The following is a 15,325-nucleotide window of genomic DNA, read 5'->3' as shown; positions in this document are numbered from 1 at the left end:
GAAAACCCATACCCTGTTCTGCTGATCCTTCTGTAAGAAGGATCTTACACTGTGAGTCATCCAGGGTGACAGAGTGTGAGAGGGAAGTAGAGACAGAAGTGAGCAGTGAAGTTCAGATCACACATGAGATTTCCTCATAAGCAAGGCTCAGTTCATTCCCTCCTCTCTTATCAAGCTGCTGTTCTGTGGCTGCCACCAGCCCCATGCTGAAGGTGCCCCCTGCCTTCTGCCTGCACACTGAGCTTGATCGATGTGAGCAGCAGCATTTGGTGGGTGAGTGTAGGGGTTCTGTCACTTTTCTTTGCCTGAAAGACTACAGCAGAGAGAAAGGTGAAAATATTCCAGTTTTTAACCTTCTCCTATCTCACTGTAAAATGAGATACTTTTCCTTGGCCAGGCCCTTGCCAGCTACTGCCACCATGTCTACCTGCAAGAGTCTGTTCTACCTTTACCCATTCAATGTCTGTGCTGCTTAAGGGTGACACCTCAAAGAGAACAGCCTCCAGAAGTGAGCCAAAGCTACCTTAATTTGCTGCTGTGATATATCTTAGGAATCTTGTCAGGAGAGATGGGCTAGAGCATCTCTACCCTGTTATTTGAGACCCATGGCTGCTCCAAGCAGGCAAGAAAACACTGGAGAGCAGATGAAGTGGTTCCTCTGCCTTTAAGCTGAAAAGATTCCCTGCAACCCCTTGACAGAGGCAGTCCTCACTCCACCAGCTGCCTTCCTGAGCTAGAACAGAGCAGGCTCTTCCTCTGGCTTCCCTTTGATAATGCTGGGGCTTGTCCCAGTTCCCAAACAAGCACACCTGGGAGTGTAGGCTGATCACGGGGCAGGACACGCAGTCCATCCAAAAAGCCACACTGGTACCCAGCTTAGATGCATCTATTGAATGTTGGAAAATGTGTCAGAGGAGTAGGATGGGGAAGTAGGATGGATGGCTGAGCTACTTCTTGAATTTACTCTCTGGTTAAAAAACCAGACATAATTAGTCACCATTCTTCCAGGGGTCTTAGAGGCCACACAAAGTCCACATCCTCATGTACACCCCTGGCAAAAGCCTGTCTTTGCTGATATGCTACCTTTCAACAAGAAACAGCCCAGCCACACACATCCTGACACAATGCAGTATCTTCCCCTGATCTTTCCAAGCCAAGGACTTGCTTTAATTTCTGCAGTTAATATTTGAGTTAAATGGCTCATGACTAAGTGATGGAACTAATAACCTGCAGAGTTTTACACTTCTGTTCTTGGTAGCAACGGGTCAGCACCCATCTGCTAGGAATGAAGGCAGCCAGTTGTTTGTTTTTAGGATGTTGGCAAGACTTCTCCACAGAAATTGTCAGAGATTTGTGGTTGCAGGTAACATTCAGGGAAAAGTACTCTTTGTATTTCAAAAACCAGCATCTATAAAGGACAAGTTATTAATATAAATGGAAAGAACAGTTTTCTCGTTATACTTCACTGATAAAGCATATGATCAGCAGACCAACATTTCTGTGGGTCCAGGCATTCAAGCACAAGCAAGTTTCAGCACTTGACTAAAATCCTCTGCTTCTTTTCCTTTTAGCTCTAGGAATCTCAGTCTTGAATTCTGTGGCTGTTTTGAGCAGGTCAGAAGGAGGGTTTAAAATAAAATCCACTCAGAACACAACCTACAGTTTTTGCCACCACCAGCCATGCTCATAAACTAGTTTTCTGCCCTGTTGAATCACAGCCACTTCAGGGGTTCTGGCCAGCCACTGTTTTAACAAGAGGGGGCAGAGGCCCTTCAGAGTCCCTGCAGTTTGCAGCAAATCTTTTTCACCAAGTCCCACCATCTTCAGATTCTGCTCAGAGATGGGGGAGCCGAGAGGCCTGCAGGTGCATCAGCTGCCTTTGCACTGCTGCTTTCTAACACAAACTGAATGAGGCTTTCAAACATGGCTGTTCAGCTCCCAGGCTGAGGGGAGGGCTGGCCCGCAGTGCCTAATGCAGGACTGGGCACAGACATTGCTTGGTGGGAGGTGGGGAGAAGTGGAAAGCAGTCTTCCCCTTTTCAAAAAAGCAGGAATCGGCTCCATCCCCTAAGAATAATTTTCATTCTGTTGTTAGAGGGATAAAATATTTATCAGTATTCAGTACCAGCCTAAGCTCTTTCCTTAATAATTAGCCCTGATATTACCTAGTGGCTCTGCAACCTGAGGGTGCAGTTACCTGTGGTGGAAACTAAACTATCTCTAGCAATAATTCACCCATAAACTATTCCTTTCATTTTCACTGAGGTTAAGACACTTGCAAACAGCTCACACACGAAAAAAAGTGAAGTAGAAAGCATCATTTGCTGCAGGTTCCAGCTAGAATAGCGGAGAATAGGATTTCTGTTCCTTTTTAATATATGTTGTAAAGAAGGTTGACTCTACCTTACAATCATCTGAATCTGCAGATAATAAGTCCAGTGAAATGTATCGGACTTTGCCAGTACAAAGCCCAGACCAACTATGGGACGCTCAGGAGTCCAAGGTCTCCACCTGCTCATCAGCCAGCCCACAATCTCCAGAAAAGTAATGCTGACCAAGAAAGAGGCATCCATACATAGCAGGCAGCAATGGTTTTTAACATCTTATTGCAGCAGCCCTGAGTCTTCAGTGGGGAAGGAAGGAATTGTTCCTACTTATTTCAAATCTTCAGAGGACTTCAGGCATCCAGCTCCCATCAAAATCAGTCAGGGTTAAGCCATTAGCCCTAGATCTTGATCCAGCTCCCACCAGCATCTATGACAATCTGACATTAGTTTAACGAGATTTGTATCAAATTGCTGCAATATGGACAGGGTACTGTTTGCTTTCTTTCAGGAACTTACTGCCTCCTATACACAAAATTAAAATACACAATTAGATTTCCATTAACTTACAGCAAATTCTGCTGAATTGATCTAAACCTCCTCCTATTCCTATATGAGATCATACTTTAAATGCCCAGCCTGAACATAAATACTTAATGTAATAAATACAATCTGAAATATTTGATCCACTTGGCAGTTTAATTGATCTACTAGAGAGACTGACAGGAAAAATTAAATTAGTTTTGTCTTGTCTCTGCCAACATCACATTTAAATTGTAACAATATTTGATCTATAATTTTGGTTGTGGACCTTTTTGTGCAGTTCCATGGTTCAGTTTCAGGTGGGAAGAGAGAGGTAGGAGTGGGGCACATATTGATACATAATATAAATTTTTAAATATGTATTTTGTGTTTCAAGTCAAGAGCTTAAAGGATTTAATAGGTAGTCTTTCCAAAAGGCAAACTCCACATTCCTTTCCTCTTTTATTATTTGTGCATATCAGCATTTGATTTGGACAGCTGAATGGTAACCTGCCATGGAGGGAAGGAGAGAAAAAATCCTGTTTAAAATCCTCATATATCAACCCACGCTGTTTAGTTTTCAGGGAAAATATCATGTTTTATTTAATTATTGTTATCTTCTCATAGTAGTCACATTGGTTTGCTTGAGCTGTAAATTCTCATAAATTCTGAATCCATTTCATAAGGATTGGAAGTTCATCAATAACCTCAAGTTCATAGTGTTGATTACCAGTTGGAGCTGATTCAAAAGGAGCTCCCTCTTGCACTTCATACACAACACCGGCATTCTGTCTTTTAAAGCCTAAGTCAAAAGCAGGAAACACAAAAGTGGTTTTATCTAAATCTTCTCGAGCTCTGAATCAGGAAGTTCAAAACAAGAAAGGCGTGAGCTTAATGCCTGAAATGGAGAAGCATCAGATGGTCCCAGTTTAATTTAGGGTAGCCTCAAGGCTGCTGAAGTTGTACTAGACGGTTTCTCCTTCTAGTGAGAAGCTGGTAAGTGTGGAAGGTATCCTGTGCTGCCCAGAGGCTGGAAGAGCACTTCAGAGGTGACAGCAGAGTCCAAATGTTATAACTTCGTATCTCCTTTGCTTGTGACCCCTATATGCCCAGTGGAAACAACAAAGAGCTGATAATCTGGCTCAGTTGCTCTATCAGCAGCCTTTTTATCTACATAACTCGACACTGGAACTGGAGGATTTCATCCTCCTTTATTTGTGCCATTAGTACTCCAAAAAAAAAAAAAAAAATCAGAAGCCAGGACTTGCCTGTTAGGGCAGGAAGGCTGGCAGCAAACCCACAAAAAAGCTGGGAGAACAGAATCAGTCCTTTGAATACTGTCAGCTCGGCAACCTCATCAACAGGAACCCCTGCCCAGCTGAGGTCCACTAACCTAATCAAGATCTGTCCTGGAGGAATAGGACAGCACCCATTTCCCTACCCATGGCTCTTAGGGTTCCAAGTACCTACGTATTTCCTAGTATTTGTGAAAAAGACCAAAAATCTCTGAGGGGCAGTGCTAGAGCTGGGGACCTGTGATATGGGAATCAAAAAAACTTACTCAAGGTGTGTGCATCTGCAGCAAACTAAAGAAAAGTTTTAGATTCTCTGAAGTCAGAGTGGCAGATAAACTAGGAAAACTGCCAAACAAACCCACTTAATATATTGGCTATGTTACATGAGGAAAGTCAGTAAGACCATAATCAAGACTGACACTGAAAATAAAGGACCCCAGGAGTTTTATTCCCATTCCCCAGTCTTACGGTAAACAGTGGTGCTTCAAGTCAGTAAACACCAGTTCAAGGGTGAGTTAGGTCCTTGAACACTTCTTTTGTAGTGTTGGCAATGGGAATTGCGCAATGGAACTGGGCAAATTCCCTTCATCTTTCCATAACAGAAATTGAACTGTAATGGATGGGAAGTTCTAGTTATGTTTTAGATTTTTTTTTTCCTGGATACTGCAATTAAGCCTCCCTCATATCAACAGCAGCCACAGCAGCAGCAAACCATAAAAGAACCTAATCAATGGTGCCCTGCAATACCCATTTGGATGTGCGTAATGCAACCGTACTTCTCCATCAGTGGTGTGGAGGTGCCATGAAAACCAACTGAGCTATAACTTGCACAGAGCAGAGCTGTGGGTGAATTATGAAAGTAATTCCCTGGCAAGTGTAATTATTTCTCTCCTCATACACTTCACTCATCATGGGATCTGGGGAAATTTCAGCGGAACGTAACAGACACACTCTTGGCCTCAGCCACCAGAATGGTAGAACACATCCGCTGAAAAACGGAGATTCTTGTTTACACCCATTAATAACATCTTCTGCATTAATGAATTGCATTCATGCTGTCATCCATTAAGGAGGTACTTTGAGGTCTCTCTCTGCACAGAACACTAGCTTCTCCTGATGACTCTATAGTTACACAGCCCATAAATAAAACAAGTATTTTCCCTTCATCTTTGAGGTCTGCAATTAAATCTACTAAATGGACTGCAGATGCCTGGCTTACAGTAAGTGTTTCATCTTGGAAGATCATGGAACTGTCAAAGTCACCACAATGAAGTAGCATAGTTGTCAAATCAGGACAATTTCAGAGAGTAATGAACATCAGAAATTTCATCTCAGTGAGTCAACGTTCTTCCTGAGTATGACCAGTGGTGAAGCACTGAACCCCTGAAGTAGGAAACACTGTATATCCCAGAAATTATGAACCTGTGCTAATTTTTCAAATGAGGAATTGTATTTCCTGACAGAATAGTACATAGGGAGATGATACAGTAGGTAACAGATGCTTGCTAATAAGTACAGCTTCCATGAGCTAAACTTCAGAGAGACAGGAGACAAGAAAAGGTCTGTTGTATTACTGAATACAGAACATTTGATAGAAACAGAGAAAAACTGTCCAGTGATAATATACTCTTCTCTGGAAAAGTCTATATTCTGCATAACAGTTTTGTTTGCATTGTATATCCAGCCCGTTTTCTTAACAGAACATCCTGTGGTGCCAATATCCTCACTCTGATGGGAAAAAAATCTCGGTTTCAGAGACAGCAGATTTCAAGGGGCATAGTGATCAGGGAAAACAGCTTTCTTCTCATTCATCAGAGCAGACCTGGTCTCATGCTCTAACAATATCCCCATATCCTAGAAGTGGCACATGTGGGGTCCAGAGCCACAAGAGGCAAACCTACAGTGCACTTCACAGTCTTTCCAAAAGCAAAGTTGCAGGCTTAGTCTCTGCCCCAGACTAGGCTGTCTTGAGATTTCCTGTCTCTTCTAGACCAACTTCACCCTCAACTATTATATCCTTATACTACAAATTAGATCCAAGAACTTTGTGCCCTAAGCACTTTATGTAGCTTTGGAAACCTGGGTCTGGGGCCAAGCAAAGTCAGAGAAAGAGAAAGAGAAAGAGAAAAAGAGAGGTATTAGTTTTTTTACTAAAGATGGAGAACTCTCAGATGACAGAATGAAAATGGTCCCTGAGAGCACAAAATAATTATTAATTAGTTACATCACCATCATCACTTGTTATTCACTGTATTGATATTAATGGTCTCCTTCTAAAGCATTATTCAAGTATTACTCACTGACACCAGCAAAATGTTGGCTCACAGGTTCAACAAAGCACATCTTGTCTCTTCAAAAGAATAAGAAAACAACCTGCAGTTCCTAGTAGAACCTGATGTGCTGAGAGTGCTCATTTGTTTGCAAGCAGCCCTTACAGCTGTACTAAAGAATGTGATTCCCTTTACTGGCCAGGATTATTCTCCCAGTGGTGGGAATACATATCTATTTACAAGATCCACATAGAGGAGCTGCATTTAGTTTGACACTTGCATAGAAGAAAGCAGGGTCATGCATCCTTTCATAGTGAAATAGTGCTTTGATTCTGAAGCAAGTGTTTTGCTTTCAAAAGCACAGAGAATTCCTGGTAGTTTCAAAGCATGGTTGGCATGAGACAGATACTGGGACGACCCCTCAATCATTTCACTCTTCAATAAAACTTGCAACATTTTGGAAAACCTTTCTACTTGCTGGATTTTCCCTTATCCAAGCAATCCAAAAAACAGCTCATAACTTTATGCCCTGTGCTGAGTTGTATGGGATTTGCATGGCATAAATTCCTACGCCACCAGATTCACGATGGCAGGGTTCTGGCATCATTTTTCTGGCAAAATGCAACTAGATTTTCAAGGGAAAAGCTTAGGTCCCTTAATTAAGACATATTAAGGACACATACAATGGCCCATGTGCACACAGCTCCTGTCTCAAAAGGAAGAAGGGAGAGTCAAATAAACTGAACTGAGCATATGACAAAGACAGTCATATTAAGGTTTTGTGAACACTGTGTCTCTCCCTGTCCTTCCCTTCCTTCCCACAACCATTATCTTTTCCTCCAGACTGGCACATGAGCTTGGTTATACTTTCAAATACACTGGTTTAAATGAACAATCATTCACCTGGAGTTTCCATACCAAAGAAAAATAAACTGTGCATTAGGCCCGTGATTCCTTTGGTCCACTCAGAAGCTCTAGAGATTTTTCTGGTCACCAGTTAATAGGACCAAAGCTCAGTGACTGCTGTGCACAGCCCTACTCCAGCACAAGTGAATTACTCTTGGAGAAATGGGGAACGAGGAATTTGTGGAGATGAGCCAAGGAAGGAGGAGACAATACTCCATATATCAATATCACAAGAAAGATGTTACAATTATTCTCTGCTTGTACCTATCAAATGTGGTCCCTCATATAATGATAATTTCTTTCCTCTTAACCCCACAGCCAAAATTTGACATTACTAAGCCCTAGCAGCAGAGCTAGCAGCAGAAGAAAAAGAGCTCCCCTCAAACTCCCCAGTTCCTTGCAAGGATAACAATACACTGACAGGCAAAGGCAGCTCCACAAAGCTCCTGGTAGGTGGATACGCAGATGTGCAAACCTGTAACTGGATTTCATAAAATCAAAATACACTACTTTATCCCAGTCCCCTTGCATGTATCTGGAGATTTCTAGTGCCAGGCAGAAGATATAAAACAGACATTTCAGGAATGAACTGCATGTATAACTGACAACATTCACCAAGACAATATGCAGGCATCTGAAAACTGACCATCCCTATACAAATTATAAAAAAAAATATCGCTATTTACATTTGGGACCATTTTTTCAGGGACACTGTCTCCTAGTCTGGGCAACTGACTATTTCATATCTACAAAAGATTCAGGAATAGAACTTTTTCTGCCCCTAGGTTGTAAAATTTCAATCAAGCAAAAAAAAGAGCAAATTATTAGTTTCTCAATTTAGTGGCTAAGATGTAAAATCAAAGAAAAGAGTATCAGGAACTCTTCCAAATAAATAAAACTAAAAGCAAGCAAACAAAACCAACAACAAGAAAACCCAACCCCAAACAAAAAAAGAAAACTAACCAACTAAAAATACCAACCCCTCACGACAAATTTTAAATCTTTTTTATTTCATTTTGCTTGGCTTTGTTTATTTGGGTAATTTTTTTCTTAAAATTTAGCTGCATTTAAACATGAAACAGGTGAGAATAACATATTGATGCATTTAATTCTGAAAATCCTTGAATGTAAATTTTAAGGGCGAAAACCCCCTTATTCCATCTGAATTATTCACTGAACACAACCCTATTTCCACACTTTTCGACCTGTCTGGGACTACATTTATCGATGAACAATTTTTTTTTGCCTGAAGAATTTCAGCTGTATCTACTCCAGAGAGGCTGTTCCTGCTTAATGGAAGAAGTCAAAATTCTCAGCCCCAAGACTTTACAGGACAGAGATCAAGAGGACTCAGGCACTCCAAACAGCTGGCGCCCACTTGCAGGTGACAATAAGCCTTTAAGTTTTAGGGTTCAGGTCACACCTGTGTGTCCTTTCTGGATCCAGAATTCCAGGTCCCACACCTATCAAAAGAGCAGTAACTGTGTGGTGTGTCTGGCTTCAGCTTTTTTTGAAAGACAGGAGAGAAGGGGGTGCAGGGGGCAGGACACTGGACTTAACACACAACTCAAGAGAGTTCCAAACATTTGCTTCAGGAATATACTTTGGCAGTGCTGATTTAACTGGGAATACAAGGAGCATGAGGTATGCCAGAGAATACAATGGGATGTATTAGAGGACATTTTTCTTCATAGTGGTGGCTCTTTAACTGAGAAACTTCCCTCACAAGTTATTGCAGCACATCGGGACACAGAGTAAATGTACGTGCCTCTTTGTGCTTGGCACTGCTATGAGGCTTTGCATCCTATAAATCTATAAATTGAATTCATCCTGCTTACACCCTTAGTCTTATAAATTGTTAGACTAAGAACAGCTAATGGATCAGTAGGTGATTTATTTTTAAAAGATGCATACTGCTGCTTTTTGGAAACTGAAAGTATACAGACACGGGATGTACCCTTCCTGAAACCTGGGTCCCAGGCAATGAGGAATTACTTTGTATCCTCCCCTGTCCCCAGGAACATGCTTTATTCAAGTTCTCAAAGGGGACCAACTGTCCAAGAAGAGAAAGGTTTGGATTGTACAGATGCACTGCGAAGGAAACCACATGCAAAGAGCGGATGAGGCATCAGTAATGGTGCCAGGTACTACATAATGCAAAAGGATGATATAACTAATTTATTAGAATAAATTTAACTCTTTAAAAAAAGCATATGCAACAAAAACTCTAAAGGAGCAAGGCCTACCTGTCTTACTCCTTGAGAGAAACCCTGACCTAACGAAAAGTAACTGTCTGAATAAAATGAAGGGGTTTTGCCACAAATGATGCTATGAGATACAACGAGAAACTCACTTCAGTACGTGCAGCATTGGTCAGTGCAAATACTGCCAATCTAAACAGAAAGAGGGATCCACCATTTCCCAAAGGTTTCCCCACAGTGGGCAGTGGGACCATGACACTTAGCTTGAAAGGGATGCTCTTGGAGCTTGTCCCTGAAGTTAAGTAATTTACCTTTTAGAGAGGCGACATGGGATAAAGCTTGTGCGTAGGTGGCTGTGTTGAGAAGAGTCCCCGGCAGGCAGGAAGGGAAGAAAGGTCCCGTAGGGCCCACTGCTCGGCTCAGGCTGATGGAGAAAAGAAAACAACTTCCTTGTAAAACCAGAACCAGCTGATTCCATTTGTGCTTGCACACAAACACATTGGTGTCTCAGTGTCCAACTAGATGTGACCAAGGCTGGACAACATCAGCCTCCCACAGCCACCAGCTTCTCAGCATCTCCACAGGCAACAGTGAGTTGCTCAAAAAACACCTCATCTTCTAAAGATGATACCTGTAGGTCAAGGCATAGCAGCACATCTGTATGCATGTACACACATATGAGGCATTCTTGCCCCACAGACAGGCAGCTGATATCCTGTATTACTCTTACCTCTGCTGGATCTCCAGACCCTCTTTTTTATTCCTGGTTTGATCTGCTGGAGAAGGGGAATTTAAATTCCTCGCAGGAGGTGCCACCTCAGCCATGGTTTCCTTAGAGCCTTCTTGGTCAGAAGCACCCCTCTCTGTTTTTCTCCATTTAGCTCTTCGATTTTGAAACCACACCTGGAGCAGAAGAGCAATCCTGGGTGAAAACTGTGTTTAGCCAAATGTGAAGCAAGGAGGTTGTAAATTGTTAGTCCAGTGAAATCTGACATTTAGAAGCTCATCTAAATCTTCCTCTTATTTCGTATCCCTGTTGTTATTCTAGTTGACTCTTAGGATTACATTCATATCTGTGATATTGCTGGGTCTCGAAAACAAGCCAGAAATGTCTAAAGACCTTCAAAAGGCATGTTAAAACAAAAACTTAAAAAGCAGTATTTTGATACTATTGTGCCAGTTAGCAAAGCATTTAATCGTGTGCAAGCCTTTACAGACACATTTAATTCTCACTGATTTCTCAGCTTTAACACATCTAAAAGCCTTTTTATAGGGGTGGTGTTAAATACCTACCTAAGCACTCTGACGAAATGTAAGTCTTTAAATCAGCTGCTGCTAGAATCAGAGGTCAGAAATGAAAAGGTATCTATCTGGTCATCTTATCCAGCCTATTTTCTGGAGAGGGCTGCTACTGACTGTTCTTCCTTTCATGTTCAGTATGCATTCAGAGGACTCAAAAGTTGATAGACATTAATTTTGGAAGATCATTCTGCAGTTTAATAGTGTGCTCGTACAACTGCCCCCACCTCCAGCCACACTATGACCTCAGAATAGAACACCAGTTTCCAAGCTTTATTTTTTTCTCCATATGCAAAACAAATATTCATACTCTTCATTTTATCACCTGGCTATTAGTCTAAAAACTTTTTTTTCCATTTATACCTCGGAGCTGATATGCTGAAAGCACCATATTTGAGGTGGAAAATGCCAAGCCTCTTTTAAGGTCAGGAAATTCACATTTTAATACATGAATTCAAGTATAGGCGAGATTGTTATTATTATTCTTCGCCTTCTCCAATTCCATTTTAGTTAGCTGCCTTTTAATTGCATGTATCAGCAAACATTGAATAATGATTTTATCTATATTCTAAATTTAGAGCAGTTAAACGCAAAGCAAAATGCAGACACTTTCTTGTGTCTTAATTGAATGAAGGTCACAGCTATAACAATATTTAATTGAGCTATTTTTCATTATCATATTTTAATGACTTTGCACTGACAGTTCGCCTGCTTCTGAGGAAAGAGCATGATGAAGTCGTTTATTTCCCTATTTAGTTATTGTTTGACAACATCATCTTCGATTAAGACTCTGCTTTATAGCACATTAATCATATTTGAATGAGCAAGGGGTATAAATGTAAACATATCTCCCATCCTCTGTGTTTCCCCATGTCCCTGCATGAAAGCAGGCTAAACAAATGCTTGCATCTATTGTCTGTTTGCATAATAGCCAACAACAAGGCTAAACACCAGTCCTCAGCAATCTAATTGTCACCACCCCTATCTCACCCTTGCACCTTTCAGGAAGAAGTTATGATCTTCCACTTCTGAATGCTCAATAATTGTCCCATTTATCTCAATTTGCAGTTCAGTCTTTAGGCACCAATAGCCAAAATGGCATTTTTTATTATTTTTTTAAGCCAGTACCTACAATGCAGTGGTAAAAGGAGATTTTCATTTCCAAATAATAATCAGTTTAATTTGCCCGCATATGACCAATGATTCATGTTCAGATTTAATAATCAGGATCACATAATCTGATTATAGGAGAAATAATTTGTTTACAATCCTCAATTTACTGTGGTGAATTCCATTATCTCTCTTCAGCCATTGGGTTTTAAGAGATACTAACATGACCCTAGGGAACAAAAGGCAAGCTATTATATTTCCTACAATTAGATCTTTGCATAGTCTTAACCCCAAGCACCTAAATTTAAAAAAATAGAAGAACAGCGTGCAGAAAACCCCCATAAATAAAAATGAATGCATAATCGTGTTCAAAACATGGTTTGCAACTCTGTGGTGGATGCCTGAAGAGTTACAGGGATCTATCTCTGACAACTGCAGGGGACTGCTGCTCTTAGCAGAGCTTGTAGACATACACATGGACTGGATATGGAAAAACAAACATATGGAAATAAGGAAAAAAAAAAGGAAAAAGGTGAGGAGAAGGAAGAAAGGAAGGAGTGGAAAAGTGTGGCTGTGGAAAGAGTAATCATGGCCAATGGTATTTATTGGATCATATTAAAGGTGTGGGAATTGCTCTGCAGGCTCTTTAGCTGCCTAAATTAAGTGTTTAGAAAGAAGGCGAAAGGGAGAAAAGTTGAAGAGGTGAAGAAGCTTTCTTCCTGGCAGCTGGGCTCCCTGCAGTTGGCTAACCCCAGTGCTTGACAGTGGTCATAGCTGCTTTGGAGAATCACGTCTCAGCTCTTTTCTCTGCACCACGCCCCCCCTCCAAAAGCAAGGAAATGGATGTGCATTGATGTAATTTAGTACCTTGGAGACGCGGACAAATTAGTGTAGAACATTATCACTAGTTAATTATGAATGACCGATTAATCAACCTAATCTAATATTCCACATTATGTTGATGTTATTAAAGTGCATCATGAAAATGACAGATCGTCTTCATTTGCGTTCTTTGGCCAAATGTGCACTCTGCAGTCATGATGTCAAATAAAAAAAAAAAAAAAAAAAGTTTGCCAGCTTGAACATCCGAGTTAAGTAATTCCCCAGGATGTTTACCTGCACCCTGGCCTCCGTGAGGTTGATTTTCAGAGCCAGCTCCTCCCGGGTGAACACATCGGGGTAGTGGGTTTGAGCAAAAACGGCTTCCAGGGCCTCGAGCTGAGGGAGGGAAGGAGAGCAGAGATTCTTGAGGGTTCCTTGAGGGATCCGGCGGCCCCACGGGGGTGTCTGCCAGGCATGGATGAGGAAAGCGGGGCCACCGGGGCAGCGGGGCAGGCAGGAAGAGGCTGGCATGGCATGGGGCATGCGGGAAGCAGGTCGGGAGCTGGCAGGGAACAGGCATGGGGGAGGCAGGGAGCAGGTATGGCGAAGGCAAGCAGGGGGCAGTGGGTGCAGAGGCCGGGGCAGAGAGAAGCGGGCTCCTACCTGCTGCAAGGTGAAGGTGGTGCGGTTGCGGCGCTGCTTCCTTCGCAGGAACCCGTCGTCGAAGTCGCCGGCGGAGTGACCTCCGAAGGGGGCCGCGCCTGTGGGCCGAGAGCCGCGTTAGGGGCAAAAGGCCGGGGCCGGAGCCGCTCGGGCGGGCAGTGCTGCCCCATGTCCCCGGGGCCTGCTGCGGGCACCGTGGGATTCTACCGCCCGGAGCTCACCCTGGCCCGGGAAAGAGTATTTTTCGAGCTATTTGTGCTTTAAAAGGACTAAGAGACGAAGCTTTGACATACGCGTGTGCACGGCAGCCTCGCAAAGACCCTGCCCGGACGAGGAGGCAGCGGGGCCGCAGTCAGGTTCCTCCCCACGCACCCCCGAGAGCGGCCGAAGCGGCCCCGTCTGCTCGCCCTGGCTCCTGGAGGAGAACGTGGGCACGGGGCTCGGTTCAGCCCAGCACCGGGGGCTCGGCCGCGGCTGAACAGCAGCGCGGCTGGACGAGGCCGCCCTGCCCTTCCTCGACCGGCGTTCGAGGGGCCGGCTGGGGCACCGCGGGTTTGTCCCCAGGCGGAGGCCGGGAGAGGGCAGATGGGCCACCGCCATGTGAACCACGTTCCATGGAGCAGACCCCGGCCTTCGTGGCTCCCCCAGTCACATCATCCGTGCCCGTCTTGCAATGTGTCACTCCCTTTCTGTTCGCTGACAAAACAGGCTAAAAAAACCACAAACAAAACAGACCAAAAAAACAGTCAAAACTTAAACCAAAGCCGAAAAAAAACCCAAACCCAAGCAAAAAAAAAAAGAAAACAACAACAACAAAAAACCCCAAACCAAAACCCACAAACGAACAAACAAAACCAAATCAAAATAAACCCTCACGGAACAGAGAAGTACCCGAGCCCCCAAAGGCGTTGCTGAGTGTCCCCGTGACCCCACCCGCAGACCTGCCCGTGGAGTGCTCTGGGGTACGTGGGCTGGAGGTCGCCGTTCATCTTTCAGCATCATTTGGAAGATAAACACAGCCCCCAGCCCTCTCCTCGCACAGACCTCACTCGATGTGGGCCTGGCAGAGGCTCATCAGAGAATAAAATACTGTCCCGGTGACTCCCCGAGGCCGGTCCCCTCCCTGCGGCACAGGGCCTCCCCAGCTGCCCAAACGCTGGCCGAAGAGAGTTTTTCTGTTTTCACTTCTTTGATTTGGTGATGGGTGGGGGGGTTTGGACGAAGGTGTATTATTATTTTTTTCCCGCTTGTGATGCCCTACGCTGTTTTTACCCTTTGGCAGGACAGACCGCCCCTTCCCCCCGCCCCGCTGCTGCCCACGGCGGGAGAGCGAGGGCCCGGCCCCGGACACCGCCGGGAGAGGCGGCAGCCGGTGGGGCCGCTCCCCGTCTCGGGCCGCCAAACACAGGCCCCGGCCCCACGCTGCCACCGGGAAAACAAACGCACAGCAAACAAACAAGCAAAACCAAGAGCACGTTTCCAAAGCTGTCTGCCAAAAACTAACAAACAAAGCCGCCTCAGGGCTCGGTGGCAGCGGCGGGAGGGACCCTCTTATTGTCCTGCCCAGTCGGGCTCCCCTGTCCCACCCAGAGAAAACTTTGGGAAGCGATTTTTCCAGCCAGAAGGCACAGACCGGCTTGGGTCCGCTGGGCCTGCGAAGCCGTGCTTAAAGAGGGGCTGACCCTACCCCGAAGTAGGATGAAACCGCTGGACCACATCTTCCTGCCAGCGCTGCCGCAGGGAAAGACCCTTTCTCGGCGGGTGATGCCTGTGCAAGGAGCGGGGTGCCCGGCGAGGGGATTTTACGGGGCCGGGTCGCTTTCCCCGCCGTGCGGCCGCGGGAGCGGCGGCAGTGCGCGGGCACAGCGGGACAGCCCGCCGGGGGCTGGTGTTGCGCACCCGCGGCTCCGGGG

General features: G+C 44.3%; 1 protein-coding gene across 4 annotated transcripts in view; it reads right to left on the bottom strand.

Annotated features, from left to right (window-relative positions):
* The window catches only part of DRGX (dorsal root ganglia homeobox), a 43,378-nt gene extending 28,366 nt beyond the window's left edge, over window positions 1-15,012 (bottom strand). Inside the window, exons 1-6 of one of the 4 annotated variants that reach the window (XM_032116609.1) lie at window positions 13,706-14,156; window positions 13,413-13,510; window positions 13,044-13,145; window positions 10,249-10,421; window positions 9,830-9,942; window positions 7,979-8,780 (exon numbers count right to left, since the gene is read on the bottom strand). In XM_032116609.1, the coding sequence (XP_031972500.1) occupies window positions 8,716-8,780; window positions 9,830-9,942; window positions 10,249-10,421; window positions 13,044-13,145; window positions 13,413-13,510; window positions 13,706-14,012 (858 nt within the window). In that variant the 5' untranslated portion in view covers window positions 14,013-14,156 and the 3' untranslated portion in view covers window positions 7,979-8,715. Of the gene's footprint in view, window positions 1-7,978; window positions 8,781-9,829; window positions 9,943-10,248; window positions 10,422-13,043; window positions 13,146-13,412; window positions 13,511-13,705; window positions 14,157-14,353 lie in introns of those variants that run through there. The other 3 variants (XM_032116611.1, XM_032116610.1, XM_032116608.1) reach the window with 3 other exon arrangements.
* Between the last annotated feature and the right edge of the window lie 313 nt (window positions 15,013-15,325).

Source organism: Corvus moneduloides, chromosome 8 (assembly GCF_009650955.1).
Source record: "Corvus moneduloides isolate bCorMon1 chromosome 8, bCorMon1.pri, whole genome shotgun sequence".
NCBI lineage: Eukaryota > Metazoa > Chordata > Aves > Passeriformes > Corvidae > Corvus > Corvus moneduloides.
This window is presented reverse-complemented; position numbering and strand designations above follow the sequence as displayed.